This window comes from Vulpes lagopus, chromosome X (assembly GCF_018345385.1).
Source record: "Vulpes lagopus strain Blue_001 chromosome X, ASM1834538v1, whole genome shotgun sequence".
NCBI classification, from domain to species: Eukaryota; Metazoa; Chordata; class Mammalia; order Carnivora; family Canidae; genus Vulpes; species Vulpes lagopus.
Window position 1 is genome coordinate 33,667,372 of NC_054848.1, and position 27,132 is coordinate 33,694,503.

The 27,132-nt window shown below is 42.8% G+C and overlaps 1 protein-coding gene and 1 long non-coding RNA gene across 4 annotated transcripts; one reads left to right on the forward strand and one right to left on the reverse strand.

The window, feature by feature from the left end:
* Window positions 1-1,874: 1,874 nt before the first annotated feature.
* LOC121483324 lies at window positions 1,875-18,757 on the reverse strand. 2 transcript variants are annotated; one of them, XR_005985731.1, is made up of 4 exons: window positions 18,074-18,757; window positions 16,709-16,788; window positions 16,001-16,540; window positions 1,875-2,821 (listed from the first exon to the last, which is right to left on the reverse strand). It is a non-coding gene; the product is annotated as an uncharacterized LOC121483324 (long non-coding RNA). The 2 variants fall into 2 exon arrangements; XR_005985732.1 differs by lacking the exon at window positions 16,709-16,788.
* A 155-nt stretch (window positions 18,758-18,912) lies between these two features.
* On the forward strand, window positions 18,913-21,183 carry MID1IP1 (MID1 interacting protein 1). 2 transcript variants are annotated; one of them, XM_041741763.1, is made up of 2 exons: window positions 18,913-19,244; window positions 19,387-21,183. In XM_041741763.1, exon 2 carries the CDS (start codon window positions 19,658-19,660, stop codon window positions 20,207-20,209), a length of 552 nt encoding a protein of 183 aa, XP_041597697.1. In that variant the 5' UTR covers window positions 18,913-19,244; window positions 19,387-19,657; the 3' UTR covers window positions 20,210-21,183. The 2 variants fall into 2 exon arrangements, with proteins under 2 accessions (XP_041597697.1, XP_041597696.1); XM_041741762.1 differs by having other exon boundaries at window positions 18,913-19,123.
* Window positions 21,184-27,132: the final 5,949 nt, after the last annotated feature.

Below are 27,132 nucleotides of genomic sequence, written 5' to 3' on the forward strand. Positions count from 1 at the left end.
TTATCCATGTAATCATAGAGTATGTACTCCTTTGTGTGTGGCTTCTTTTGCTCAACGTGTCCTTGAGAGCCATCCCTCCTGTTCTGTGTATAAGCAATTCATTCAGGGACACCTGGGTGGCTCAGTGGTTGAGTGTCTGCCTTTGGCTCAGGGTGCAATTCTGGGGTCCTGAGATTGAGTCCCACATCAGGCTCCCTGTGGGGAGCCTGCTTGTCCCTCTGCATCTGTCTCTGCCTCTGTCTGTGTCTCTCATGAATAAATAAAATAAAACCTTAAAAAAAAAAAAGCAATTCATTCATTTTCATTGCCAACTAGTATTCCATTGCATGGCTTTAGTGATGGCTTTTAGTGGATTTAATTATCCAGTCTTCTGTTAATAGATATTTGCATGCCTTCCAGTTTGGGGTTCTTATGAGTAGAGGCACTATACACATTCTTGTACAAGTCTTTTTGTAGACATAAGTTTTAATTTCTCTTGAATAAATTGGAGTGGAATTAATGGTCGTCATAGCACAGGTGTGGGTTTCACATTATAAGAAACTGAGGGTTTTTCAAAGTGGATGAACTATTTTACAATCCTGACAGAAGGTTGAGTTCCGATTATTCCACATCTCCACCCAAAATTTAGTTTTATCAGACTTTTAAATTTGGGCCATTTTTGCCAGGTATGAAGTGGTGTCATACTGTGGTTTTAATCTGCATTTCTGATTACTGATCATGTTGACTACCTTTTTGTGCAGTTATTGGCCTTCATATGTTTCCTTTTGTGAAGTGCCTTTTGAATCATTTTATGCATTTTAAAATGGGGCTGCTTATTATTTTATTATTGAAGGCATTTTTTAACAATAAATTTATTTTTTATTGGTGCTCAATTTGCCAACATACAGAATAACACCCAGTGCTCATCCTATCAAGTGCCCACCTCAGTGCCCGTCACCCAGTCACCCCCACCCCCCCACCCACCTCCCCTTCCACCACTCCTAGTTTGTTTCCCAGAGTTAGGAATCTTCCATGTTCTGTCTCCCTTTCTGATATTTCCCACTTATTTTTTCTCCTTTCCCCTTCATTCCCTTTCACTATTTTTTATATTCCCCAAATGAATGAGACCATATAATGTTTGTCCTTCTCCGATTGACTTATTTCACTCAGCATAATACCCTCCAGTTCCATCCACGTTGAAGCAAATGGTGGGTATTTGTTGTTTCTAATGGCTGAGGAATATTCCATTGTATACATAAACCACATCTTCTTTATCCATTCATCTTTCGATGGGCACCGAGGCTACTTCTACAGTTTGGCTACTGTGGACATTGCTGCTATAAACATTGGGGTGCAGGTGTCCCAGCGTTTCATTGCATCTGTATCTTTGGGGTAAATCCCCAGCAGTGCAATTGCTGGGTCGTAGGGCAGATCTATTTTTAACTCTTTGAGGAACCTCCACACAGTTTTCCAGAGTGGCTGTACCATTTCACATTCCCACCAACAGTGCAAGAGGGTTCCCTTTTCTCCGCATCCTCTCCAACATTTGTGGTTTCCTGCCTTGTTAATTTTCCCCATTTTCACTGGTGTGAGGTGGTATCTCATTGTGGTTTTGATTTGTATTTCCCTGATGGCAAGTGATGCAGAGCATTTTCTCATGTGCATGTTGGCCATGTCTATGTCTTCCTCTGTGAGATTTCTGTTCATGTCTTTTGCCCATTTCATGATTGGATTGTTTGTTTCTTTGCTGTTGAGTTGAATAAATTCTTTATAGCTCTTGGAAACTAGCTCTTTATCTGATATGTCATTTGCAAATATCTTCTCCCATTCTGTAGGTTGTCTTTTAGTTTTGTTGACTGTATCCTTTGCTGTGCAAAAGCTTCTTATCTTGATGAAGTCCCAATAGTTCATGAAGGCATTTTTTTTATGAATTCTGGATGAAGCACTTTGTGAGACATATATGTATTGTGACTATTTCCTTCCAGACCATGCTTGCCTGTTCATTTTCTTAACTGACTTTGGATAACTAGACTTTTTTACTTTTAGTGAAGCCTAATTCACAATTCGTGATGATAAGTTTCTTTTACATCCTGATTTGGAAATCTTTGCTTCCCTAAAGTCTTAGAAAAAGTCCCCTGCATTTTATTCCAGAAGCTTATAATTTCAGCTTGTGTACTTAGGTCTATGATTCATCTAGAAGTAATTTTTGTATATGATATGAGGTAAGGTTTGTTTGTTTTTAACATAAGGATAACCACTTGTTCTAGCAACTTTTTGAAAAGACTTCCCTTTCTCTCATTGAATTGTCTTGGCCTCACAAATCAATTGATTGTGTAGCTTTACCTACTTATTCATGTATTATACTTGGCTATTCTAGGTCCTGTTCTGCTCAGCTCCCTTATCGCTAGTACACTTTCAAAAAATCCATGTGCTCCAGCTGCTCTAAACTCTGATATTCTCTGCTCAGTAAGAATGGAATATTCTGCTTGGTCTGCATCATGACCCAAAAAGTACCCCCAAGGCAGAAAAATAATGTGAATTTGAGGTTCATCCCCTGTGCTTCCATCCTCTGAAGGGTTGTGCTCTTGTACTGCCTGTTGTTGAAAGCCTGGAAACAATTGTCTCACATAGTTTTTCCAGTTCTATAGATTTATTTTTTTGATGGTGGGAGGGTAAATCCATTTCCAGTTACTCTGTCATGAATGGAAGCAGAAATACTACTCATACTATTAGCAAGTAGTGGACTTTTTTCAGAGGTGCCACCATCTAAAGATAAGCAAAATGAAGGAAGGATGCTACATGGCCTATCTGTAGGTATTAGTTCCACCACCACTCCCCCAACCTGCAAAATAGAAAAAGAGAAGTAAATAAACATGTAACACAAATTAGAAGAAGAATTTACATTGGAAGAATCATCCTCAGAAACAACAAAAAGTCCGATACTCTATAGTAGCACTGTCCAATAGTGCTTTCTGCATCAATGGGAAGGTTCTATTTTTGAGCTGTCCAATACGGTAACCACCAGCCACATGTGGCTATGGAGCACTTGAAATGTGACCAGTACAACTGAGGAACTGAATTTTTAATTTTACTTATTTCATTTAAGTTTTGGTTAATTTTAATTTTAATTCACTTTAATTTTAATTAATTTAATTTTGGCTAGTGGTTACCAAATGTTTAGTTCAGCTATATACTCTCATTTTATGCTCTTAAATGGACTTTTTGGAGGATAAAAAGAGAGACAATCAGAAAATCAAGCCAGTGAGGGAAGTCTTCTTTTACTAAGTATCAGAATATGTTGAAAAGCCACTCTTATCAAATCAATATAATATTGACATAAGAAGAGACAAAGCAATCAGTGTGAAAGAAGAGAGAGTCAAGAATTATATCCCAATATATCTGAGAAATTAATAAATGACAAAAGTCATAGTTCAAACCACTTTTTGGAAAAAGTATGGATTTGTTAAAGTAAGTGGTATGTTACAATTGAATAGCCATCTGGAAAAAATTTCAAATAGACTCTGTCTCCCATGATATAAAAAATAAATTTCAGAAGCCTTAACGATATAAACACAAAACTAAACAACTAAAAAGGGGAAACATTTTTAACCGAGATTAAGAACACAGAAGCTATAAAAAAAGATAGGAGTTCGCCTATACATATTCAAAATTGTATCTAGTTTGCAAGGACAGCCCTTGAAGGCAGGGCTGACTGTGCCACTCTATCTAGGACAGGAACTTCGGTGGCGGAGCCTACAGATGCAGGCTCTCCACTGAGGGGATACTAGATTCTGTGACTATTTGCTCCCTTTTGGAACGGGAGTATCTATCCTATGATTGTCTCATCATTGTATTTGGGAAGCAGAGAACTTCTTTTCTAGTGTCACAGGTCTGCAGATGTAAAAGAAGTTAGCCCCAGGAGGGAACATCCCCCAAATCTCATCCATACCTGATTCAGATGATTCACATGAGAAGATTTGGAACTTTTTGAGATTGTTAACTTTTCAAGAACTTGATGATATTTAGATGAGATTTTGGATTTAAACTTAGTGCTAGAATGAGTTAAGACATTGAGGGATGTATTTCGCACATGGAATGGATGTGATTTGAGGGCAGACAGCAGGTAGAGGGCAGACCGTACTGCGTTAAAGAGTGTCCTTAAAAAATTCGTATCCACCCAGAACCTTAGAATGTGACTTTATTTAGAAATACGGTCTTTGCAGAAGTAATTAGTTAATTTAATATGAAGTCATAGTGGATTATAGTGGTCCCCAAGTCTAGTCACTGGTGTCCTTTTAAGAAGGCCATGTGAAGACACATGGGGAAGGAATCCACGCAATGATGGTGGCAGAGACTGGATTCAAGCGTCTACAAGTCAAGAATTCCAAGGATCTCCAGCAACTGCCAAAAGCTAGGAAAGAGGCATAGTACAGATTCTCCCTCAGAGGTTTCCGAAAAGAACAGCTTTGCTAGCACCTTGATTTCACATGTCTACCACTGTGAGACGATGAATTTCTGTTGCTTAGAACCATCAAGTTTGTGACTTTCTCGTTACAGCAGTCCTAGGAGATGAATATAGTGCTCTAACTGAGCTCCTCCTTCAGTGCTAGTTAACCCAAGTGGGTTTTTTTCTGTTAAATAACAGTTGTTGGGCCTCAATCACATGTTCTTTACCTGTGACTTCTCATTTATCTCTCTCCTTTTTCAATTTTGTAGAAGTATAATTGAAATGCCCTATTTCATTTCTTTTTTGCATGCACTGAGGATTTGGAGGAAGCTCCAGGCAGTGTCAAGAGATGATCCCTTTCCCTCACTCAACCTCCTGATGATTACACTGGCTTAGCTGGCATAGCGGTGTTTCAAAAACCATTTAATTTAATAAATATTTAAACAGCAAAAACAGCCTCAAACAAAACTTTTGCATGACAAAGGATACTGTAAACAAGGTCAATATATAAAGGCCCGAAGAGATATTGTAACCCCTAAGCCAATCAAAGACATACTTTCTATAATATACAAAGAGCTCTTACAAATTGACAAGAAAATGAAAAACAGCTCAATAGAAAACTGAGAAAAGGGTATAAAGATACTAGTAACAGAAATGCAAACTTAAATGACAAATTATATGAAGAGATGCTAAAATTCACGAATAGTTAGAGAGGAATGAAAGATGAAGAAGCAATAGTCACTTTATGCACAACAAAGCGACAAAAATTAATAAGGTAAAGGAACAACACCAACACTTCTTGGCAGCAAGGTAGGGAAGAGCATCATAAATCACCGATGAAAGTGAAGTATCACAGCCTCATTTGAAAAGTAACCTGACTTTGGCTCATGATCTTAGGGTCCTGGGGTCAAACCCCGCTTTGGGCTCTGAGCTCAGTGTGGAGTCTGCCTCTCCCTCTTCCTCTCCCTTTACCCGTCTGCACTCTCTCTCTCTCTCTCTAAAATAAAAAAATAAAAAAATAAAAAAATAAAAAAATAAAAAAATAAAAAAATAAAAAAATAAAAATAAAATAAAATAAAATAAAATAAAAAAATAAATAAAACCTTTTAAAAAAAAGAAAGAAAAAAAAGTAACCTGGAAGTTTCTATCAAAATTAACAATAAACATATCATTTGTTTTTAAGCTTTTATTTAAATTCTAGTTAGTTAACATATAGTGTAATATTGGTTTCAAGAGTAGAAAACGAACATATCTTTTGACCCAGGACATCCATTCCTGGAAAACTACCTCAGGGGGATGTTTTTCTGTACTCTTCAAAATGAATCACCAACATGAATACCCATCAAGAAGGTTTTATATAGGGCAGCCCAGGTGGCCCAGCAGTTTAGCACCGCCTTTGGCCCAAGGCGTGATCCTGGAGACCCAGGGTCGAGTCCCACATCAGGCTCCCTGCATGGAGCCTGCTTCTCCCTCTGCCTGTGTCTCTGCCTCTCTCTCTCTCTCTCTCTCTCTCTCTCTGTGTATCTCTCATGAATAAATAAAGTCTTTTAAAAAAGATTTATATATGTATATGGAAAAAATTTTAAAACCATGTATATATACATATGTATATACATATACATGGTTATACATGTATATCATGTATATATGTATACATGTATAATATATACATGTATATATACATGGTTTAAATTTTTTACATGTAGATATTACATATAGTTAAATAATTATGGATTCACAAGATGGAATAATGTAGTCAATTAAAAACTGAATCAGAGATAAAAAGATGACTTAGAGGGGCACCTGTGTAGCTCAGTGGTCTGCCTTTGGCTCAGGGTGTGATCCTGGGATCCTGAGATCAAGTCCCACATCAGGCTCCCCGTAGGGAGCCTGCTTTTCCCTCTGCCTGTACCTCTGCCTCTCTCTGTGTGTCTCTTATGAATAAATACATAAAATGTTAAAAAAAGATGACTTAGAGGTATTTCCATGGTGTCATTGAGAAAAGCAAGATGCAAACAAATTACATAATATAATCCTATTTCTGTGAAGCAAACACCAAATGAAGGCAGACATGTCTGTTTATCATTTCCATCTATGAGATAGATTGCATTAATGGACCTTATTTTGTGCTCCTTCCTTTACCCAGGCCCTTGCCATGTAACTTCAGTTTCTTCCATCAAGAGATGGAATAGATTTCTGTGCCCACCGATTATGATTTCAGTGAATGGGATGTTCAGTGATGTGACATAAGCAGACACTTGAAAAAGTGCTTGTGTGGTTGGATTTGTCTCCTTGTACTTCTGCTATCTCCATGGATATTCTCCAAGGGTGTTCTTGGGCTAGCCCACTGGTCCCAGGAGGAGGTTGAGAGATGGTGAAGCAGAGCCACTGTAGCAAAGTTAAAAGCTATTCCAGACAAACCCAGTCTAGAACAGACCCCAGCTGACCCTGAATTAGATGAGCAAGCCTAGCCAAAAGTAACCAAATCCCAGTCTCATGATTTATGAACTATAATAATAAGTAATGGCCATGTTAAATCACTGAGTTTGGGGGTAGTTCATCATGCAGGATAGCTAACCAATACTCTGTGTGTATGTGTGTGTGTGTGTGTGTGTGTGTGTGTGTGCATCTGTGTATATACATTCTGTCTGCATAGGATTAGATGTCTGTCGGTAAAAATAGAAGGATACACAATATGTTAACATGAATTACGGGAGTAGTATGATGTAGGTTGATGTGGGAAGAGAAAAATCAAGTATAAGGTACAATATATCAATAAACACATACAGAAATAAAAGGACTGTTCTAAAATAAAACTACATACTATCCCATTTATGTGTATGCACACATGTGATGGGTTAGATGGTGCCCCTCCCCAAAGACATATCCACTCTGAATCTCAGCATGGACCATATTTCAAATAAGGGTCTTTGCAGAAGAAAATAAGATAAAGCTCTCTAGATGAGATCATTCTGGATTAGGGTGAGCCCTACATCCAGTGACTGGTGCCCTTGTGAGAGACAGAAAATGACAAGACATAGAAACTGAAGAAAGGGTCATATGGAGACCAATGCAGAAATGAGAGTAATGCATATACAAGCCAAGGGATGTCAAGGGAGACGGGCAGCCAGTAGACACCAGGAGAGAAGCATTGAACAAATTCTCCCTCAGAGCCTTTAGGAGAAAGCAACCATGCTGACACCTTGATTTTGGACTTCTGGACTCCAGGACAGTGAAAAAATAAATTTTTGTTGTTTTTAAACCACCAAGTTTGTGGTGCTTTGTTACGACAGGCACAAGAAACTAATAAATACTGTATACTTGGGGTTCATCAGTCAAGAAGGCGTTTAGTGGCATGTACCAGAAAACTGACCACAGTAGCTTAAATAAATAGAAATTTATTTTTCTCATGTAAAAGGAAATATGGAGGTAGACAGTTTATGGCTGATAGAGCTGCTCCTAGATGTCATCTACACCCAGCTTCTTACAGATTCATGCTTTAATATCAGTATATGTGGCTATCTTCCTTATGGTGATATATGGATGTTGCATCTGAAGCACCAAGCTGCTTTTCCAAAGGCAAGAAAGGAAGAAGGGCAACTCGGAAAAAGCAAAAGGCACAGGCTAATATTGTCTGTACTCTTCTAAAAAGTTTCTCCTGAAAGCCATGGAGAATTTTCCTCTTTCCTATCATTGGCCAGACCTGACCTCTCTAACTGCCAAGGGGCACAAAATGGTATCATATCTTGGAGATATTTTGAAGTTTGAACCAGTGTGATTTATTGATGGGTTCTTTTTTCTTAAAAAAATTATTTATTTATTCATGAGAGACACAGAAAGAGTCAGAGACATAGATAGAGGGAGAAGCAGGCTCCATGTGGGGGAGTCCGACGTGGGACTTGATCCCAGGACCCGGGATCACGCCCTGAGCCGAAGGAAGACACTCAACCGCTGAGCCACCCAGGCATCCCTATTGATGGGTTCTATGTGAAGGCAAGAGAGACATAAAGAAGAAAAGAACTGCACAACTGGAAAAATGCGGCTTCCCTCTATTAAGAAGACACATGAACAACTATAAATAAGTTACCCAGAAAGACTGTTTTGAAAAAGGTAAAGGGCCCAAGGAAGAGATAGTAAGGGATTATAAGATGCTGAGAAAGAGATATAAAATATGCTGGTGGGGCTCAAGAAATAGACATAAACACAAAATAATTATAGATATAAAGACCATATTTGTAACATAAACAATGGACTTTGAGGGATGATGATGTGCCAGTGTAGGGTCATTGACTAGAACAAATGTACCGTCTGGTGCTAAATGTTGACAGTAGAAGAGGCTTTGGGCGTGTGGGGGCAGGAGGTATGCTGGAACGCTCTGTACTTTCCTTTCAACTTACTGTGAACCTAAAACTTCTCAAAAAAAGTCTATTTTTAATAAACCAAGCTCACAGAAAAATATAGAGAGTAATAAACATGTACACCCAATCCAATTTTATCGAATATTGGCATATTCACCATGATTTTTTAAAAACCTTTTTTAAAGTGAAGTATTTCAGATTGTTGAAAAAAACCTCACATATGAAAGACAAAAAGTAGAATAGATATTACTGATAATCAGCACTGAGTAAGAAGAAGATAGGCTTGGAGAGACTATTCACTATGACTTGAAAAAGGACAAATACATGAAATTAAATCTTTAAAAAGTGACAGAAGTATACAATAAACTCCAGAAGAAGAGGATAGAAATCCCAGAAGAGACAAATGTTCAATGATAAAATTATAGGAAACTTGCTTGAAAATAAGGAAGACATGAATCTGGGGACTGGGAATACATTCACAGTTCTCATACATGGCCTCCTGACACAGACATGCAATATGCAGTGGAAATATATCACAGCTGGTGACACACTTACTGCTGGCCCAAAGTCTGATACTCTATAACATGCATCCCTTATCTTTGATCCTTCCATTAACTCTGCAAGATGAGGAAACTGAGGCTTACACAGTTAGTCTTCTCTGAGCCCACCAGGTAGGAAGTGGCAGAGAGGTGATTTACACAGGGGGTGGCGGGGGGTGGGGGGGGGTGGGGGTGGGGGTGGGGGTGGTGAAGAGGTGAGTGGGGCGGGGGGGAGGGAGGAGGATTGGACAGATCTGACTCCAGAGACTTTGCTCTTTTCACTACATGATGTGGCCTGCCACCCTCTCAAGTAAATAGAATGTTTGTTAAAAAAAAAACTTATTTCTACCTAATTTTACACAAATTTACTCAGATGTTTCTATGGTCTTTGTGATGCAGTCATGACTTTAGAGCTAATCACTTACCTTGCAATTTTTCAGTGGGTTTATTTTTTTCTGTTTTGCTAATTTATCATATCACCTTATACAGTACCTTGCAGGGGAACTTGATCTCCCTGCACACCGTACATTTCCTGAGGGAGTTACAGAAGGATTCCAGAATGGTCAGGGGTTTGTAGAACATCATCTTCCCATAGAGCATCTCTACCATTTCCATTTCTGGCCCTTTTGATGGGGAAATAAGGAAGAGAGGAAAGGAGAGGAGAAGGAGACTGTTTCTGCTGGGAACACAGGTCAAGAATTGTATTCTAGAAGAAAGGCAAATGTATGCCTTTGCTTGAATAAATAAAAAAATAGAAATCTGAATAAATATGATGTTAGGTGGTAATAATCCAAGCACTCTATTTTCCAGTCATGGAGGAATTACACAAATGGAACAAAGAAATGTGAAGCACTTGAACCAATTGGTTGAAAGTACAAAAGACATGGTCCCTATAATAGGTCAAGAACAACATTTATAAAAGCAGCTGAACTGGCCATTCTTAATGCCATCCAATTTGCTTCAGCCTGGAACTAACAAAGGTGAATGTGCTGTCTAAAACTAAATGGAAAAAAAAAATGGAAAATAAACAGGATGGAATGAACAAACACTAAACCCACACTTAAAATTTCTTAATTGATTATTTCATAGACTCCCAAGAATCTTCAATTTGGAATATTCTAGATTTTGAATCCAAAGCCTAATGATTTAGATAATCTCCTTTGAGTAAAGGAGACTAAACAGGAAAGAGATGTTTTAACACCAAGCCACCTTGTTTTCTCTTAAAGATGTTTTGTTATGTAAATCAAGCTTGTTCTAAAACCCCAAATCTAATCTCTATGGGAATCACTTCAGCATTTTCACTTAACATTTGCTAATATTTTAAATCAGGATTGAAATGATATTTAAATCCCTCCAATGGAAGCCAAGGAAGTCATTTCTATAGACACTGTGTAGCCCAAAATAAACATTTATGACGAATATTGCTGACTGAACTCTATGCCACAAGCACACACTTTATAATTCCAGACAAGGTAATCACCCGCTTTGCACAAAATGAAATTACCCAAGACATTGTGTCTGAAGATGGAAAACAGATGTTTCCTTGTTTAATATTTTTCTAGGGATGAAGCAATAATTATAACGAAGTTCAAGGTGTTCATTAATGGTGTACACATGAGTCTATTCCCGAATTTCTACTGATCTTGAAGCCATTTAGGAGGAAAGGAAACTGACCATGTGCTCCAGTTGGATTTTGGACTGGCCAGGGCCAATGCTGACCTAAAATCCAATCTTTGCAGGCCAAACTGGCAAGGATAATCTTTACACAGTAGTGTGAGAAACAATATATATGTTATAGATAAAATAATATATTCCTCTGGCCAGGTTCAGGGTGTAGATGAATGCATAGGAGGCTCCCAGAACTCTACTCACATGTACTTTTCTACCTTTAGGGTTAAAGAAATGCAGACTTCACAGATTGAATAGTAGATACCAGTTTTCCGAGTCATCTGCAATAGATAATAACAGAGAACAGCAGAACAGAAGCAGATACCCATCCATAAAAGTTCTGTGTGAATTGCACTTTTAGAAATCGTATTTAGGGTATTTATAGAAAAATACTGTTTTAATGGAATCACCTCTGAGAATATCTCTCTCGGAGACCAAAGCTTGGAAACAATGGACTTCTTAAACTGCAGTTGACAGGAGCAGAGAGCAAGAACAGTAGTTTCTGCCCTAAGGGTCCAGAGTTCAGGGAGCTTGCTGCTTTCTTACTCCCACTTAATATTTGAGTTCACAAATGTTTTTACCAAAACAGTACTGAGAACAGTTGATTCCAAACCAGCTCACCAGATCAGACCGTTGACAAAGTATTTTAGAAAAGCTTACATAAATGGAATTTCCAAACAAGTATTCAAATATAACACGTGTGAAGGAAAGTGCTCAGATATGTCTCAGCTTAGCAAATTGAATACACCTATGTAAGTAGCATCTAGTACTCAAATGGAGAAACAGAACATTATTTTACATGCTACTTTAAATGAAATGTTAATTTCACTTGAAATTTGAGTAGTAACTGAAGCCACACAGAAAGAAATATTGAACTTTAGAAAGTGATTATTTGCTCTAGAAAATATTAGTTCCCAAAGGACTCCTCTAAGTTAAGTTTGAAACTTATTAAGATGTTGGTGTCTTCATTTTGTGAATGGTGAAACTTGGTTTTTGGTGTTAGATTTCATTGACCGACTGCAAGGAAACTTGATGGGCTCTGCTACACCATTCTCTCATCTCCCAGTTTTGATGCTTGCATTATTTTCACATGGTAGGTGTTTAAAATATTTATTCTGTTCTGCAACCGTCCTACCCAGAGTTTAATCTTCCTTCTGTATTTCTATGGATTCAAGCTCACCATGAATCTCTTCTTTGTTCTTGAGTTCTTTCTTTTGATTCATTTTTTTGTTGTTGGCAGAATTTTATCCCTAAGTGATTTTTTTTTCCAGAAAAACTCTGAGTTCATGTTCAGGAATTTTGACTATTGTTTTTTACTTGAGTCATATAAGATTCTTGATGCACATATTCTTTTTTACAGTTCCACTGTCTCCTGTTGTTGAATGTTTCTGTAAAGCTGGCTTGATTCTACCCTCCTCTGCAACCACCATCTTTCTGGTTGATTTCTTTTCCTACTTGGATACTTGAAGACTTTTTGTTCTTCCTGGAAGTTGAAACATAACTAGCTTCTTTTTCAACATCAGCTTTTCTGAATAATTTTACCTGGGATACAATGTGCCTGTTAAATCTACAGATGAACACATTTTATTAAGGACAATTTTCTGTATCATGTCTGAATTGTTTTCTATTTCACTTACTGAGATCTCTACTTCAATGACATCAATTATGTTCATGTGTTGTCTCTGACTTCTACATCCAACACTTCCTTTAACTCTTGGTGGCTCTTCTCTGTGATTATCTGAACCCTTCACTCGATGGCAGTAATTTAACATTTTGTCATGCCTGTTTTGTTTCTAGTCCATTTATTAATTCTCCAGTTGTTTGTTTGGTTGGTTAATATTTTGTTGCTGTTGTTGTTCAAATTTTGTTTGCTTTGCTCTGCAATTTCCTTTTTTAGAACTTCCCAATGGTTTATTATTTTTCCTGTTCTTACTAAGATCTTCCTTCTATAGCTGGAGGGACTCGTGGGTTGTATTTGCTTCCAAACATATCTCGTGCAGACTATTTTTTTGTTTTGTTTTAGTTTGCCACACTATTCTCTTCTCCTTGTTCATCATTATGAGATTAACCTAAGTGGTCTGTCCAGACCTAATATGATATAGGTGAATTCAGCTCAACTCTAGTGTACCTCATCTAGGCTCAATTTCTTTTTATTATTAGGGTTAAAAGAGTGAATTATGGAGGAGAACTCTTGAAACGTTCTAACAGATAATACTTTATTGTAGCTTCAATAAAAGGAGTTGTGTATATATATATAATATGATATAACTTCTATACATAAACATACATAAATATATATTAAGTAACATATTTATATTTTTGTTTTTGCTTTTGTTTCTCAAGTCATATATATATAAAACAATAAAATGGAATATATACATGCGTGTGTGTGTGTCACTCGGGTTAGGACTTGAACACATGAAATATTGATACATCTTTTCTCCCTATGTTAATTTAACATGATATATCAACTTTGAATCTAATTTCATAATTTAACCCAATAGATACACTTAAACAGGATAGAGTGAATGAAGGACATTCTCATGGTTCCTTCTATGCTCTGCAGTCAAATGCTCTAACCCTGAGTTATACCCCTTGCCTGTGTCCTCCTATGCTGGTGGCACAGGAAGGTTCTGGAATTGTAAGAGAGCCAAGAATAACCATATTGAGATGCTCCTGCATGGTAGGTAAGCAAACCTCAATGAGTCTTGTGCTTTTCTTATCTACCATACTCAAATTAAATGATTCGTTTTCTATATAAAGACAGAGAAATGCTGAGAACATAACAAAAGGTAGCTTTTAGTATTTTAAAATGTTCCCGTGCTTTACTCTTCCTGGATTCAAAGCTAAGAGGCTTTTTTAAAAATGAGATCTGACAAAATGCTAACTCTAAGTTATTCAGACATGCCAGAACCTGGAAGCTTAAGGTTTGAGGTCAACAGATGCACTACTGCCATCTTCCTAGGTTTTAGCCTTCTCCCAACTAAATCTTCGGGACAGTGTTTCCTACAATGACAGTAACAGTGAGATTATTCCCCCCTCCCAATTTTAACTCAGAATACTATGATACTATTTCTGCATTTTTTGAAAGATTTTATTTATTTATTCATGAGACACAGAGAGAGAGGCAGAGACAAAGGCAGAGGGAGAAGCAGGCTCCCCAGGGGGAGCCTGAAGTGGGACTCCATCCCAGAACCTCGGGATCACCACCTGAGCCAAAGGCAGATGCTCAACCACTGAGCCACCCAGGTGCCCCTATTTCTGCATTTTTGTACCATGTGACACTGGTTCCTCCATGGCAGATGACAAGAATACCCCGCTTCCTGGCTCCATTAGAAAAAACCAGCCATTAACTTGGGACTTAAGCAAGGCATTTAGCAAGGTCGCTCATAATATTCTGTAGTCAAGAAAAAAATTTTATGTAGGCTAGATGATTGTACAATTAACATGATTCATAGCTAGCTGAAACAACATACGCCAAAAGGTGCTAATTAATGGACTGATATCAAGCTGAAGCTTTCCAAATGTTCCACAGCACTTTGCCCTTTACCGAGTGCTGCCTTTTGCCTATTATCAATAATGTGGATGAATAAATAGAATAGTTATCAAATGTATGGGAAAGATCTGAATACATTAGAGCAAAAAATTAGGACCTAAACTATGAGCCAAACCTAATGAGATAAAGTTTAAGTAAAATACATATAAAATTCTGTGCTTTGGTCCAGAAAGATCTGCCCTGCTCAAGAAAGGGATACACAAAATTTTGTTAACCGGCAGCATATGGATGTAGCTATTAAAAGAAGGCCATTAAATGTTGGGTGGCATTGTAAGAAAATAGGTATTTGTTGGATAGTGTAGAAGGAACATTAGTTCTGGCAGCAGAAAACTGGGCCAAGTCCCAGTCCTGCTACTTTGGTCACTTAGACTCTCTGATCCTTACTTTCTTCTCAGGATTGTTGTGAGGTTCAAATGCATTAACATGTCTAGGTTCCAAGCTTTCGTGTGCAATAGATATGACCTGGAAAGTTACCATTGACAATAAAATAGATGGCCATGCTACTTCTGTTTAGTCCTAGGAAAGGTGGTGCTTGGAATGAATTCCAGGTGCCACACTTACAAACAACCTAGAGCTACTTCCAAAGACTGACCAGGATGGATGAGCACCTCAAAAGAGAACCTCAAGAACCATTGTGGCAACTGAGGACAAATGGCAGAAAGAAGAGTGGATTTAAAGGAGACCCATGTACCTTCACATACCGGATGGCATGCTGCATGACCTCCATGAGGGCTCCAAGGAGGGACAACTAGTACCAGAGGATGGAAATGACAAGAATGTGGGCCAGGGTGACCACTTGGTGGGGATGTTGTGAGCGATTTCATTGTAAGCGGATGGTTGGAGGACATGTCCTTGAGCAAGAGTCTGATTGTCATGTCTCTTGGGCACTTTGCATGAAGTGGTTCTTTCTAAATTCTGCCTCAAAGCAATCCAGAATCTCCACTACCTTGGCTTGGGCTGGTTTCTGGCCTTACAATCCATTACACCACCTTCTCTCCAGCTCTGGGCTGAACCTCTGATTTCTCCAATCTGCCTTCTTGGACCAGTTGACTCTTGCTCTCTGTTTTAAGAATTTCTGGTCATTTAAAACGCCACCATTCCCTGCTGTCCAAAGGGCACAGTAGAAGGGGTAATTTGTGGACACTTTGTGGGAAATGAGCCAGCAACGCCTGATTTCCTGGTTGCTGAGGTTAGGAGGTAAAGTGTGACTTAGGAAAAAAATAAAAAAATAAAAAATAAAATGTGACTTAGGAACCGGAAGTTCAGAGCTCCGGAGTCGGAGCCGCGGACCAAGAAGGGGGGAGGGGGGAGGCGTGGGCGGCAGACCCCAGAGAAGGCTTTTTTTTTTTTTTTTCCCCACACAAGGCTTTTAAGTGAGGCCTTAGCGTAGTGCGGAGGCAGCGCAGCCCAGGGGCGCTGGCCGGGAACCTGCTGGCCTCATTTAAGTACTCACAAAGTTCTTTGCTCACGGACGACATGACTCCGTTCTCCGGAGGCAAAATGAAACCTGGGCAGGTGGCTCGGCATCTCCAGCCAGTTCCAGATCTCGATTTGGGCGAGCGCCTGAGGCAACCAGAGAGGCTGGCCACCTCGGTCCAGGCCAGAGCCCGCCGCTCCCCTCCCAACTGACCCCAGGGAACCATTTTTTTTTTTCCAGCCGCGTGTGAGGGAAAATTGACCGCGCGCCAGTTGCCAGGGACGCGGCCGCCAGTTTGGCGCGGCCCGGGTGAAAGAGGACGCTGGGGGGAGGGGGCTGTGGCTTCTGACTGGCTGGGGCGCGGGGGCTTATTTGCATAATATTCTCAGGCGGCACTTGATTGGCTGAAGCTGGAGGGGCGGCGGTGGGGTGATTCCAAGGGCCCGGAGCCCTGGCCCGGGGACTTTTTGGTTCCGGAATTAGTCGGTGGGCGTGAGTTGTTGCGCTGGCACCCAGAAGCTGAGGAGGCCCGGGCTGGGAAGTTTTGCAGGCAGGTGCACGAGCCACCTCTGTCTTCTAGTATTTAAGACATGTGAAAGAACAGGGCCCGGAATCAAGAACTGGAGGATGGAGAGTGACCTCCAGACTAAAGGAAGAAAGGAAACGGATGGGGGGGGGGGTGCGGGGGGTGCGGAGGGGAGGGAGTGGAAGCCAAAAGGAAGGCTTTAGGGGCTTTCTTCCAACCTGGGCCTTTTTGCTGGGATCCCTTTGCTAGATCACTTGGATTTCCGTTTTCTGTTAGTTATTACCACACCTTGTTGGAACTGGGACGAAGGGAAGACAAAAAGAGGCAGGATTCCAGCTTTTAATTAACTAAGTCTGAGTACCAAGTTTTCATCCAAAGCCATAAGTACTTAAAATATCTAGGGGATCTAAAATGGGGGACGGATATGTTTTAATTAATGAGAGGATCACCTACTGGAAACTGCATGTGTGTTTTCCCCTTGCAGTGCTCTTTGTGTCTCATTGGTTGTAAAGATTTAAAATCAACCTGTACTGTTTTTGTACTCTCCTGCTGCCTAAGCACTAGGGGAAAGGCTCTGTGGCTCATCATAGGCCACTTACACATTTTTAAAGTTTCTGACTCTTCACATAAACGCCTCTTGGCTATAATGAGGTCCTTCAGTAAGTACAATTAATCTTTGGAAAGTAGCTTCTACTTTACATAAATTTTACATTCACTATCTTATTTAACCTTAACCAAAATTGGGCATAGCCCATGGGAGAATCTCCATTTTATTGATGAGGGCACTGACTCTGGCAAAGTTTCTAAGTCTCCATGGGTGCAAATGGGAGGATGAGATCATCCTCACGCTTCAAATTTATATAGTGATGTTTTGCCCTTCATTTTTCCATTGATCCTCCCAAAGACTGATGGGGAGGGGAGGTAGCCCTATCCCAGTTTTATCAGTAGAAAAACATGTGCTATAATCTGGCAGAGCTAAAAGGGCCTGGAAGTGGAGGTCTCCAGGCTAGGCTCTGCCTCCAGAGGTCACTGATTAGTGCCCTGTTGTCAAAAGGTCAGTTCTCATTGTACCAAGTCTGACCGCTGTGGAAAAAATTTAAATGTACATTTTTAAAGTGAAAGGAAGAGGGAAAGAAATAATTGTCTTTATTAGGTGCCTCTCTCTTCTTTTGGCATTTTTTGTCCTGTGAGAAAACACTATATAGTAAAAGCATCCCTGAAAGGTTTTAGAGAAAAGTAATTTAAAATTAGAAACTCGAGTCCTGTTGAATTATCTGTAGGACTGTTGGAGAAGATGGGCCAGTGAAGGACATGACAAGGGAAGTGAGATGGTGAAACAAAAATAAATGAAAACGGGCCATGGTTTGGAGTCCCAAAGTGAAATTTAAGGTGCAATGCTCTTAAAAATCAAATTCAAAGATTGAGTAGATGGCTTAGGCCCTATTCAGTGATCCTGTGTTTTAAGGACTACCTTTGGAAAGGAACATTTCAAACTCCCTCCCCCACCACTACCACCCAAAAAATTATTGCATGCCTCCCCGCTTTTCTATTAAATGATGAAAGACACCCAACACCGGACCTACCATCACCCGCTCCTGGCCCTTTGGCAGCCGAAAGGCCACATGGCCAGGGCTCTCCAGCGTCTGAGTCCCTGGATTTGGATAAAAGTCAGGAATTGGGCTATTTCTCCCCACTGGCACATCTGATCTCTTGGGAAAACGTGCAGATCATCGGACGCACGGTGGATTGCTCTTCATCCCTGGCAGCAGCTGTTACAGAAAAGACTGGGAAAGACCCCGCCTGGACAGAGGCAAAAGCGTCCGGAGGCTCCCCTCCCCCAGCAGCTGGCCAAGGCCAGGGCCACGGCGGGAACACCACGCGTCCACGTGCACCAGGCATGCCCAGCCACCCTTCTTACATAAGAGCCCCCGAGATGGAGTTGCGGCGGCGGCTGGTCACTTTTCCCCGACGGCTAATAATAAACCAGGATCATAGTCGCTGGGCCGAGGCCACTATCGATTCGGGGTTGGGGGCTCAGTTTGCAACCAGGGCTGGGGCATTTCGGTCTGGCCCACTCCGGAAGCGTGCGCCAGGCCCACCCAGAGCAGCACGCCAGCCGCCCTCCGCCGGCCGGGACGCCGGCACCTTTACCGGCGCAGGGTCCGGCCCTCCCCCAGCTGGCCCGCTCTGCTCGGGGGGCTGGCGGGGTGCGGCTGCTCCATCCCTGTGCCCTGCCCTGCCCTGCCCTGCCCCGCTCGGCCCGTCCCGGCCTGGCCACGGCGCCCTCCCTCCGCCCGGGTATCAGGCGAGAGGCGGAGCTGGCCCGGCGCGCCCCGCCCCCGCTGTAGAAGGGGCCAGGAGAGTGTTACTCGCGGTCATCCCGGCCCGGGCCTTTTATCTTGGCGCTGCCGGGGAGGCGGGAGGAGGAGACACCGGGGGTGGCCCTTGAGTGCCGGTGACACCTTTCCGGGGCTCTATAAATTGAGCACCTGGGATGGGTAGGGGGCCGACGCCACCCAGCCGCCCGCAGTCACGGTCCGGCCACTGACCGCAGCAGCGCCCGCAGGCAGCAGCCGCCAGCAGCGGGATCGCTGAGCCGCCCAGCAGCAGAGGCTCTCGAGGCGCAGCAGGAGGTGGGTGCCCCCGCCCCATCTCTGCCCGGTCAGCGTGGGCGCTGGGATTTCAGGCCTTTCCGAGGAAGACGGGGGTGGGGAGCACCCCTTCCTTCTCTCCGCGGCCTCGGCGGGCGACGAGGTGGGCTCGCGGGGCTGAGGGCTGGGCGGGGGGGCGGGGGGCGCCGTCCGGGGCGAGCCGGCACCGGGGAGGGCGCTGGGCGCGGGCGGGGCCGCCAGGCACCCTCGCCGGGTGAGTGATCTCTTTCGTTCCCGTCCCCCAGCCAGGCCAGGGCTCGACCCGCGGACCACGCGCCGCCATCGCGAGCTTCCGGGCGCCCAAGCTGCGAGCAGCCGTGCGTCCCGCAGGGCCGGGCTGCGAGCGAGACGAGAGTTGGAGAGGGCGGAGCAGGAGCCGGGAATCCCAGCGGCCCGGCTCGAGCCAGGCCCCCCCCGGCGCCGGCCTCGGAGAGCGCGTGAGCGCGGGCAGCCCGTCGCCCCAGCCGGCCACCCCGTGTCCCTGCGTCCCTGTGCCCCGGCTCCCGCGCGGCCACCATGATGCAGATCTGCGACACCTACAACCAGAAGCACTCGCTCTTTAACGCCATGAACCGCTTCATCGGCGCGGTGAACAACATGGACCAGACGGTGATGGTGCCCAGCCTGCTGCGCGACGTGCCCCTGGCCGAGCCCGGGCTGGACAACGACGTGGGCGTGGAGGTGGGCGGCAGTGGCGGCTGCCTGGAGGAGCGCACGCCCCCGGCCCCCGGCCCGGGCAGCGCCAACGGCGGCTTTTTCGCGCCCTCCCGGGACATGTACAGCCACTACGTGCTGCTCAAGTCCATCCGCAACGACATCGAGTGGGGGGTCCTGCACCAGCCGCCGCCGCCGGCGGGCAGCGAGGAGGGCAACGCCTGGAAGTCCAAGGACATCCTGGTGGACCTGAGCGACCTAGAGGGCGCGGAAGCCGGCGAGGAGGACCTGGAACAGCAGTTCCACTACCACCTGCGCGGGCTGCACACTGTGCTCTCCAAACTCACGCGGAAAGCCAACATCCTCACCAACAGATACAAGCAGGAGATCGGCTTCAGCAATTGGGGCCAGTGAGGCGGGACGCCCGCGGCTGCCCGGCGCCCTTCCCGGCCCCATCTCTCACCCTCTTTCTCTCAAAGCTGTTTTCTTTCCGGCTGTCGGGCGCAGATGGGCGGTGGGCAGACTGCAAAGTTAGGGGGGCTGTGTACGTGCAAGGCTGCCTGGAGGAAGGGGCCTCTTTGGGAAGAGGAGAGGCAAGTGATGATGGGAGTCAGGGTTGGGGGGCTCAAGGACCCCCCCTTTCTCTCCCGCGGGGGGGGGGGGAGGGCCTGTGTTCTACGTTGGTGGGAATGGGACTGGGCTGATGCCCTGCATTCAGCCTGTGCCTTTCTTGGAGTTTCTTTTCTGTTCTTTCCGGAGGAGATGAGTCGAGAAGGGGCCATGCCGGGCGCGGCGCTGGGTTGCCACACTTGGGAGCGCCACCCGGAGCTGGGCGCTGGGGAAGGCGGGGCACGCGGCCTCCTACCGCCCTGCCCTGCCGTTGGGCTGGTGGAGGCCTCAGCGTTGCTAGGATTGCATCAGTTTTCCTGTTTGCACTATTTCTTTTTGTAACAGTGGCCCTGTCTTAAAGTATTTCCAATCTCCTCCTTGCTCTGAAACTTCGTCGATTCCATTGTGATAAGCGCACAAACCGCACTGTCTGTCGGTAACCGGTACTACGAGATTAATGATTTTCTGTTACACTGTATAGTTGTCCTGTGGCACCCCTATACCCCAGCCCTTTCACGCCCTCCCCGCCCCCACCCCAGTATGTGGGAGCTGGCACCGTGCCAGCTTGTGCAAAGCTTGCCACTCAGCCAGTGAAAATAATAATGTTATTCTGAGAAAGTGGACTTATCCGAAATGGAACCAACTGACATTCTATCCGTGGTGTACATAGAATGATGAAGGGTTCCACTGTTGTCATATGTCTTAAATTTATTTAAAACTTTTTTTAATCCAGATGTAGACTATATTCTAAAATAAAAAAAGCAGATGTGTTAACGAAACTTGACAAAAGTTTTTTGTTTTTTAATCAGCCCATGAATGGCCTAGCTAAGTGACATAGAAATAAATTCAATTGTTTTTAAGCAAAAGAAAATGTTATTTCCTCTCTGGTATTTCACAGAGGTGGATAATCATCTCCATAAGGATCCGGTTTTGTTGGGATGTAGTTACCAATGAGATGTGCTTCCAAGCTTTGTATCTGTGAGTACCCGGTAGGTAGGCCCATATACCCTCGAAAGAAAGTTCATAGATCCCCAAAGTTGTCTGGGAAAGTACATATAGTTTTCAACCACCTTGGCCAGCTTTTTCCAGTGCTTGATTAACATTTTGAACTTTTTAAGAAGCCTGAGCACAAACTGAACTTTTTTTTTGAAGCAGAAAACTCACTTCAGAGGCAGGAATTTCACTTGCCTACTGAGAAGTGAAAAATCAGAAAAACAGCAGCTAACACTAGTACACACACCTTGTAGGTCTTTACTTACAAGGCTTTTAGGTCGATCTTAGGAGATAACTGAAATGCAGTAGAACAAGGGCAAGGGCCTGCCTGTCACTAGTTTCCAGGGAAGTTCCAAGTTTTGTTAAGCAGTGCCCAGCGATGATTCCAGGTTTTCCGAGAGCCGGCCTGGCCTGCAATTGTGGTTGGCAGATCCCAGCAAAGCTGCAGTAGGGCCCTTGGGAACACTTCTTAGATGCCATTATGATGCTTTCCTGGAATGGTGCTCTGCATTTTCTTTCTTTCATTATTTTTTTAGAGGGGATAAGTGTTGGATCAACTTCAGTTTTTAATCTTGAAGTCATGAGACCTCTAAGCTCATAGAGCTTGAATTTAAAATACGTATAGTTTGGCAGTCCAAAAAAAAAAAGCAAAACTTTTTTTGTGGAGTGGGCAGCTCAAGTCTATTATCAGCTTTTAGCAGCAGTGAAAAAATGGGGAAGTGCCTTTGCCAGAGAAAGTTAATCATTAACATATAAAGCTAGGGGAACAGGGCGAAAAGTAAGGTATACAGTCTCTCGCTTTGTTTTCCCTTTAAAATATCAAAGTGCAAGCAACAAAGAAGGGAAACTACAGGAGCCACGTGGTGGAAAGAAACAAGACTTTGGAGCCAGAAAGTAGTGTGTTCAAATCCTCTACTACTTACTGACTAGGAGTATTCAACCGTCTACGTTTGTTGCCACATTTGAAATTAGGCAGGATAATAAGTACAATGCTTTCTTCCTGGAGTTGCAGTGAGGATTACATGAGCTGACGTATAGAATGTCTGACATTTCGAGGTTTCTTTGGGTGCTACTGAAAAGGGTCTGCAGGTTTCCCTCTTGGTTGGTTCAGGTCTCTGGTGACCCCCTGGCCTCTCCAGGAATATCTGAAGCATGGAAAGCACAATTTCAGTTACATCCTTGAAACAACAGCTCAACCATTTCCTTTCTCAAAGTCTCAGGGGCAGAACCTGAATTCAAAGGAAGAAGTCATAGTTTGGGCAGATAAGTTGCAGGAATTTTAGGAGATGCTAACTGCAAGCTGTTTTCAATATATAGAATACTAAACTGTACATAGTCATCAATTTTACCTGTATTTTTGAGAAACGTTACTTCATGGAAGGGTTCTTTTATATGTAAATAGTGATTCTGACCTGGAAGTAAAGACAAGCACTGTTAAAGAGGATTGGATTTTTTTTTTTCTATAAACCAGTAAGGCTTCCCAGCCCCCACTGATAGTAACTACTGTTTTATTCAAGATCTGTTTATGAGACAAAACGAGGTCAAATCATGAAAATTTAAACGTATGGGCTATTGGATTGGCCTCTTAAAATTAATTATTAGTCTTTTTAAAATTTCAAGCTATAAAATAAAATAAAATTTCAAGCTTTGTGTAGTTTCTGATCAAACCTAAATCACTTTAATTAGTGAGATAATTTAAACTTAAAGTTACCTATTTTTTATTTTAAGGTCGAGTCTGAGTTTTTCATTTGTTTGTTTCAGGGAAATTTAAAGGTTGTTCTTAAATTACTTTAAACAGTTTATTACATCTCCAGTTAGTGCATTTGGAACTGTGTAGAACTTTCAGACTGACCTGGTAAAACTTGCAAGCTATTTAAAATTTGGCTTAAAATCTGAGGTAAAGCGATGAGTGACTTTATTTCCAGAAGGTCCTTCCTGAGGAAACTCCAAGTACTCGACAGATTTTAAAAGTTGGCAAGTACGGTGTGGCACCTCCCTCAAAGGCCCTTGGTGGTCTCAGAGAGGTCATGGGTGCCCGACAGTGCCCATCTTCGTGGTGGTTTGTGACCCCAGGGGAGGCACATATAGATGAACCAGGCAAAACGGAACAGCTTCGATTGGAATTGGTTACCCTCCAGATATTTACATTTGATGCGATTTTAGACATCAAAACTGCACACCAAAGCCTTTGAGAAGGCCTGCTTTTGACTCTAAAAACAGCTTTTTGCCTTGCTCACATGGGGTTTTTCATGTTTTACATTGACACAGTGCTCCTTAGTGGTCTGGCCTCATTTACTCTTTCTCTGAACCTGAACTCAATTGTTAGAAAGCAGCTGGGACTATTATTGTTTGGACCAACTTGAAAACTAGCCCACTGTTAACAATTTTTTAAAAAATGAAAGTTAGTGTCGTTTGCATATGCCTCATAGAGTCCCCTGGTTTGTAGGTGTTGAACAAAATTCATCTGGGCGATTGTGTCTCCCCTCCTCCCCCACCTGCCTTCCCCCCTTAGTCTCTGCTTCTCGTTGCAAATTGGACACAGTTCTGGGGGGACTGAGGCCTCAAAGCTTATATAGTACACCTTTTTTTTTAAGGGTAACTATCTTCTTATGGTACGTCTGGTATATATTGATACCAATCATTACATCCTTGTATGATTTCTTTGCAAGAGTTTTGAATGAAATCATGACAGAGAATATTTTCTCTAAAATTTTAGAGGCAATTTTTACCCCAGCAGATAAAAAAAAATCTGGACCAGAAGCTCACAAAAACTTTAAATGTATGGACAATTATATTGGTCTCTTAAAATTAACTATTAGTCTTTTTAAAATTTCAGGCTTAAAAATAAAATAAGATAAAATAGGGGCACCTGGGTGGTTGAGTGTCTGCCTTTGGCTCAGAGCATGATCCTAGGGTCCTGGGATCAAGCCCCACATCGGGCTCCCCGCAGGGAACCTCCTTCTCCCTCTGCCTATGTTTCTGCCTCATTTTTTTTTGTGTCTCTCATGAATAAATAAAATCTTAAAAAATAAGATAAAATAAAATTTCAATCTTTGTGTAATTTCTGATCAAGGCTAAAATGCTTTAATTAGCGAGAAAATTTTAAACTTACAGTTATTTATTTTTTCATTTTAGGTCGGGTCCAATGTTTTTAGTGACTAGGGGAAATTTGGAGGTTATTCTTGAGTTATCCTTAACACTTAATTACATTTCCAGTTAGTGCATTTGGAACTGCGTAGAACTTTCTGGTAAGTGGTGGAAATAATAATAGTCAATTACCAATAACCATTTCTGTATCTGGAAGCCAATACCATCCTTTGCCTCATGCAAGGAGGGCTCCTTCTTGAGTCTCCCACTTTTCAGGGACCCCCTGATTCCTGTAGGGCCTTGTGACTCCCCGGGGCAAGGAGTCCTCAGAGCCAAGGGAATGCCCAGAACTTGTGCCCCTACTTCTAGACCACACTTGGTTACCTGGATCCCCAGAGTTCCTTGTCCAAGGAACAAAGTCCCTTCCAGGGACTTCATAGACATTTGCCCTGAGTTTATTCTCCTGATGGTTCACATGCTTGGATGGTGGACAGGGCTTGGATACTAACTGAGTTGTTTGGAGGATGGAGCTTGGGGAGGAAGCTAAGGGGATGGGGTGGAGATGGGAAGTCCCCGCTGGGTTTCAGGATGGACAAAGGGTTTGAAAGCCTGCAGGAACGAAAGAAGAGGTGAAAGCCCCTCAAGCCTCAAGAACTGTTCCAGCATTGGCAAATGAGAATGCTTGCATTCTCCTTCACGTCTCCCACATTCCTCAGGAGCCTCCCTGCTCTACTGAAAGAATGTTATTTAATTAATGAAATGTGGCTTAAGGAAAAGGAAAACCACATCTATACACAGAGCTTTTCCAGCTGCTTGCCATTCAGGGCTTGAATGGAGGTGATTACAGCAAATACCCAAATGGGTAAGCTTTCCATAAGACCATGCAGATTTCACCTCCTCGAATTTTCTTTCATCTGTTTTGTTGTTGTTGTTGTTGTTGTTGTCATTGTTGCTAATTACTGAGTTGGCCGCTTTCTTGTTAGTGTCAAAAGTCTTGGTCAAGTTAAAGCAGAAAACTAATAGTTGTGCATCTGTCTAAACAAGGCTCTCGAAAACCACAGCTATATCTCATCAGCCCTTCCTGTTTTAGCATTCTCTCTATTAAGAGGAACGTTGTTTTGTTTTGTTTTGTTTTGTTTTGTTTTGTTTGTACCTCCCCACTCTTTTTCTCCTATTTTATTACCTCTTTGTCTATTGTTTCAGAATGCTTTCCCTCATGGTTTTAAAATCTAATCTGCCTGTGTGCCCCACTTCAATAACCCCGAACTGGTGAGGATTTTGATTGGAGAAAGTTTTTACCATTTAGTTGAAACCAGGGTTATAGAAGGTGATTTTTCTGACCTTGAACTGTCTAGAGAAAGTGCTTTCTAACACAGTCGATAAGACTGAGAAAATACTAGCCAAACACAAGAGCCCTGTTCTTTATTTTAGCTTAAATAAACAATATTGGGGGGTGGGGCACTTTTCTAGACTCTTATTTTACCTTTGAATACCAGTCTTACTAGTGTTGATATGTGCACTTTTATCAACGAGCATTCAGTTAACAGGATGAAACCGAACATGATTCATTTGATGTTTTCAAAGGTAGGAACTAACTTTGTAGTGTTTTTTTTTTTTCTTTTTGAATACCACACTGCTGAGGTAAAGAATGTTGTAGCTTGTGGGTGAGCTCAATAGGACCAATTAAAACCTGACTACTCTTCCACCATGTTGAAATACCTGACAGAACTTGCTGTGTCCTTGGATAATGGCTTTTTTTTTTTTTTTCCCCTTCGTCTTCTTCTTCTTCTTCTGAGCCGACATCTAATTGAGATTTCCTGTTTGGTAGTCAAGCAAAGATGAAAACGAAAGTGCCGTGTTGTTGGTTGGGAACAAGGTATTTAAAATGTTCCAGTTTCTCGCCATGTGATTTAATTGGAAGCCCTTCTGCTTCGTTGATGAGACGTGTGCATTGCGCAAGGACACACGCATGTGTACCAGAGCAGCCCAACTATGTGCAGAACGCCAGGAGCGTAGTTAGTGTGCTTTGGTCATTGAAAACAAGGTGTAGCATTTTGTGACATCTAATTGACATTGCACCTTGCAACTCATCGATGCTTCGAGGGTATAATTTAGTTTCTGTGGTGATAAGCACTTGCTGACAGTTCCTTCGTGGCTTAAATGCTTGGAGGGAAAGTGCCCCAAATGGAGATGTTTCACCCAAGTGTTGGGGGCTGGGAGGAATCTCGGCGGGGCACTGACAGCCCTTTCCAACCAGTGGGTTTGAAGGCAGAGGAGAGGCCAGTGTAGCCCCAAGCTGAAGGGAGGGGCTGAGACAAACCTTGCCCGAGTTTACCAGATGTCACCCTGCAGGCCCTGGGCCGGGTGATAAGGGCGGTGCTGGAGAAGGGCATAGTGTGTTTCGGGACACTCCCACCCACTGGAAACCTGAGGACTGGGGAAGTCATCGTTCTCTTCTGGGAACGACGGTTCTCTTCTGGGTTGGTACCTTTTTCTCCGACTAGAGAGGCAGCAGGTAGATAGGGGGTTGAAGCGTCTGAAGCTGTCATTCTCGTCCGTTCACAACGGTTGAATGAGCCCCAATTCCGGCGATGAGCGGCCCCTCCGTGCGTGTGCCACAGCCCTCCCCTGTGGTCTTAGGAAACTGT

Bases quoted from the DNA above. Each gene is read 5' to 3' on its own strand.
- MID1IP1 (XM_041741763.1), top strand. From the start codon at position 19,658: ATGATGCAGATCTGCGACACCTACAACCAGAAGCACTCGCTCTTTAAC.